Below are 5,000 nucleotides of genomic sequence, written 5' to 3'. Positions count from 1 at the left end.
CACACACACACACACACACACACACACACACACACACACACACAACAAACTTCTTTCAGTTTCCGTCGACCAAATCCACTCACAAGGCTTAGGAGGGTCCGAGTCTGTAGTACTAGAAACTTGTCCAAGATGCCACATAGTGGGATTGAATCCCGAACCATGTGGTTTGGAGGCAAACTTCTTACCACATAGCCACGTCTGCACCTACACACACACACACACACACACACACACACACACACGCATAATATGTGTACGTGCTTACGTATTTCTGATTGTGATTGATCCTCCCACACACCTTTAGAACTAGCGCTGGTTTGTTCACGTTCATGTAACTTAGCAGCTCAACAAAAGACACCGATATAATAAATACCAAAATTGAAAAAAAAAAAAAAATGGGAAAAAAAACCAGTAACAAAAATAGCCATAAGTACGGAGGCGATTTTTTCAACGAAACCCCTTCAAAGTGGTCCCCCAACATGGCCGCAGTCCAAGAACCGAGACAAATAAAAGAGATAAAAGGAGAAAAAGATGAAAAGAGAAAACTTATAAATTCCGATAAATTCAGCGAATGAACGGAAATTCACAATAAATAACAGCAAAATTCTAAATGGAACGATTTATGAAAAAGAAAAGAAAAGAAACTTACCAGAAGCCAACATCAGAAGTGAACGAACCATGCCTAAATTATGGCCCTACAAAGAAAAAAGAAAGAAAAAAAAAAGAATAAAAAGGAAACGGTCACACTCAGAATGAATGAAGCTTTTAACACAAACAATAGAAACCGTCAGACGTGGCTGTGGGGTTAAGAAGCTCGCTTCGCAGCCACTTGGCGTCGAGTTCCATCTTGGGCAAGTGTTTTTAACAATAAACCCGGGCCTACTAACACCTTGTAAATAAATTTATTTCACGGAAACTGTGTGAAAGACATTTCTTTCTTTCTCTCTCTCTCATATATATATATGTGTGTGTGTATGTGTTTCTTATTTCTTTATTGCCCACAAGGGGCTGAACACAGAGGGGACAAACAAGGACAGACAAAGGGATTAAGTCAATTACATCGACCTCAGTGCGTAATTGGTACTTAATTTATCGACCCCGAAAGGATGAAAGGCAAAGTCAACCTCGGCGGAATTTGAACTCAGAACGTAGCGGTAGACGAAATGTCGCTAAGCATTTCGCCCGGCTAACGTTTCTGTTTGTGTTCGTCCCCGCCCACTCGTTGTTTGACAAATGGTGTTGGTTTGCTTACGTCTCAGCAACTTGGCGCTTCGGCAAAACAGACAAGTTGAATAAGGACCACACCTTAATGAATATGTAGGCATTGGTGGTGGTGGTGGTGGTGGTGGTGGTGGGGGGGGGTTCGATATGTTCTACTAAAACCCTTTTAAAGCAGTTCCCTAGCATGGTCCCAGTCCGATGACTAAAACAAGCAAAGGGCAAAAGACAGTCCCCTCCAGAAGTGATCACCCAACGAAAATTCCTGTCGCATCAAAGAAATTTTTACCCCGCGAAAGAACGGCCGCTCTTGACACACCATTCGATCGCTGTCTCTCTGTAAATGGATAAGGTGCAGGTTCGAAACCAGCCTCCGTTATCTTGACTGCTACAGAGGGCAGCGGAGCACCTGACAATATCTTCCGTAATCATTCTAATAATCGATTTGTTATATTTCAAATATAGATAAACAAATGGGGTAAACAACAACAACAACAACAACATTAACAATAATAATAATAATAATAATAATAATAATACTGATGATAATAATAAAAACGTTAATAATTCCAACGACGACGATGACCATGCGAATAATCATATCAATCATACTACCTGGTGCTGTCTGCAGACGTTTAATTTAGCTAATACACACACACACACACACACACACACACACACACACACGCACAGACACACGCACAGACACGCACACACACACATAACCAAACACACATATGAATATATGTGTGTGTGTGTGGTAAGATATCTTCAATACTTAAAGGTGTAGTACGATGAGTGTGTAGTCGTATTTCAATGACTGTAGACGTATACACACTTTCACTCTCTCACATACACTCATACACACACACACCTATATATATCTATATAAATTCAAATAATAAATCATATCGATATAGACGAAATATTTCTTTGCAAACTTTCTCCAATTTAATATATTCTCATGAACACACACACACACACACACGCACACACAGAGACTTGTATGTGTGTAAGTCTATCTATTTGTCTATCTGTTTATCTAACTCTCTATTTCTCTCTACCTACCTACCCACCTGTCTATCTATCTATCTATCTATCTCTCTATCTATCTATCTACCTGTCTATCTATCTATCTACCTGTCTATCTATCTATATATACGTATGCACACATACATTCATATATACATATAAACATAAGCACACATATATAAACAGAAATACAAACATTCATAAGTAAATAAATGCAGAAAAGAGAAAGAAACACCACCTCAGCATAAATATCTCTCTCTACAAATACTCGCACACACACACACACACACACACACACACACACACACACACACACACACACACACGCACACACACGCACACACACATATGCACAAACAAATACGCACACATACACACTCTCAAACACAGAGACATATATACAAATATATCTATATACATTATATATACTATATATATATATATATATATATATAATTATGTATATGTATATACATACATACATACATACACATGTAATATATATGTGTGTATATATATAAGATATATATATACGTGTATAATGCATGAAGAGTCTTAGCGATTGGGTATTATAACGTTTGCATCTATTTGTCACTAAGTGATTACTTTTGAGCGTATATGTACGCATATATGCATATATATACACACACACACAGACATATATGTATGTATACAAGCACACACAGACACACCTATACCTACATACACACGCACCTATACGTAAACACAAATTTACACATGTACACATACGTTTGTGTACATATGCACACAGACATACATACAAACTTATATACATACATACATACATATATACATACATACATACAAACTTATATACATACATACATACATACAAACTTATATACATACATACATACATATATGCCCACATATGCTTGTGTACTTGCGTTGTGCGTGTATGCGCCGGTAAGATATGGTCTGTAATCTAATTTATGACTTCAGAAAAAGACCATTTCATTGATAACCATCAAAGACGTCTCTACTGTATGTATGTGCCTATACACGAGTGTAGGTATGTGGTTGTGTGTATTTAGCTACGTATATGTATATCTATGTGCAAGTATGTGTGTGTGTGTGTGTGTGTGTGTAGTCTTTTATTGTTTTATTTGTTTCAGTCGTTTGACTGCGGCCATGCTGGAGCACTGCCTTTAGTCGAACAAATCGACCCCAGGACTTATTCTTTGTATGCCTAGTACTTATTCTATCGGTCTCTTTTGCCGAACCGTTAATTTACGGGGACGTAAACACACCAACATCGGTTGTCAAGCGATGGTGGGGGGACAAACACAGACACACAAACATATACATACGTATACATACATACATACATACACACATTATATATATATATATATATATATATATATATATATATATATATATACGACAGGCCTCTTTCAGTTTCAATCTACCAAATCCACTCACAAGGCTTTGGTCGGCCCGAGGCTATACGTTTGTGTACATAAGGTGCCACGCAATGGGACTGAACCCGGAACCATGTGGTTAGTAAGCAAGCTACTTACCACTCACCCACTTCTGCGCCTCTAAGACATTTGCCTAAGGTGGCACGCAGTGGGACTGAACCCGGAACCATGTGGTTGGGAAGCAACTTCTAAATCACACAGCCACATGTATGCATGTACATATAACTTTTATGTTTTACTTGATTCAGTCATTGGACTACAGCCATGAGGCTGGGGGTCTTGCCACAAACGGTTAGTCGACCAAATCATCCCCAGTACTTATTCTGTCAGTCTTTTGACGAACTCCTAAGTCATGAGGATGCCAAAAACAAAAACAACAACAACACCGTAGTCAAAGGATGGTGGGATATAAACAAAGGCAAGGGCACACACATGTATATACAAATATATATGTAAATAAATATGATATACATATATAAATATATCCTCAGAAATATATATAAATATATCCTCAGAGTTTCTGTCTAGCAGATTTGCTAGCAAGAGATTGGTCGGCCTGTCCCAGTAGTAGAAGACATTTGTTCACGTTGCTCTGCAGTGGGATTGAACACGAAATCACGGGTATGAAAAACAAGCTTCTTAACCACTCAGCTATAACTGTACCTGTATATCCATGTAGATATACACAGAAACTTATATGTACGTACACACGCATACACATATGTATATGTTTGAATATATATATATATTTGTGTATATATGTGTGTATATATTTATATATACAAGTGAGCACCTAGCTTCAAAACAAGGTGGGAAAATAGCACTCGAATACCAAAGGCAGAGTAAAGTATTATTTCACTAAAGTCGAAAAAAGGAAATTTACCAACTGATACTCAGAGTTTATCGGACGGATGCGATAATACAGACTCTACTAATCTTCATTTGAATTATGTGAGCAACAATTTGTGAAGTTTTGTTTTTTTTCGGATTCAGTAAAACTATATAAGTATATGCACATATATGTATATGTACACACACCCACCCACACACACACATCATGTTGAACCGTTAATTCCTACACATTTTTCTATCTCCGACTTCTTCGTTCTCTCTCTATCTTTTTTCCTTTCTCAGTCCTTTCTGCTGAAGAGCGCAGATTCGAAACGTCTAAGACTTTTCTATTCATCCTCAACGTTAAACTAATACACCTGCTTGTTGTTCCTTCACCCGTCTTTGTCTTTTGTTTTCTGTAAATTTGAACTATATATATATATATATATATATATATATATATATATAATTTAG

The 5,000-nt window shown here is 37.4% G+C and overlaps 1 protein-coding gene across 6 annotated transcripts in view; it reads right to left on the bottom strand.

The window, feature by feature from the left end:
* Positions 1–5,000, bottom strand: part of LOC149131029 (uncharacterized) — a 440,128-nt gene that overhangs the window by 102,573 nt on the left and 332,555 nt on the right. For all 6 annotated transcript variants that reach the window (XM_089342410.1, XM_089342406.1, XM_089342407.1 and 3 more), the window contains one exon: positions 650–695. In XM_089342410.1, coding sequence (XP_089198536.1) covers positions 650–695 — 46 coding nt within the window. The remainder of the gene's footprint in view (positions 1–649; positions 696–5,000) is intronic.

This window comes from Octopus bimaculoides, chromosome 26, assembly GCF_046866305.1.
Source record: "Octopus bimaculoides isolate indiv1 chromosome 26, ASM4686630v1, whole genome shotgun sequence".
NCBI classification, from domain to species: domain Eukaryota; kingdom Metazoa; phylum Mollusca; class Cephalopoda; order Octopoda; family Octopodidae; genus Octopus; species Octopus bimaculoides.
The sequence above is the reverse complement of the archived record's forward strand: the minus strand, read 5'-3'. Positions and strand labels throughout refer to the sequence as shown.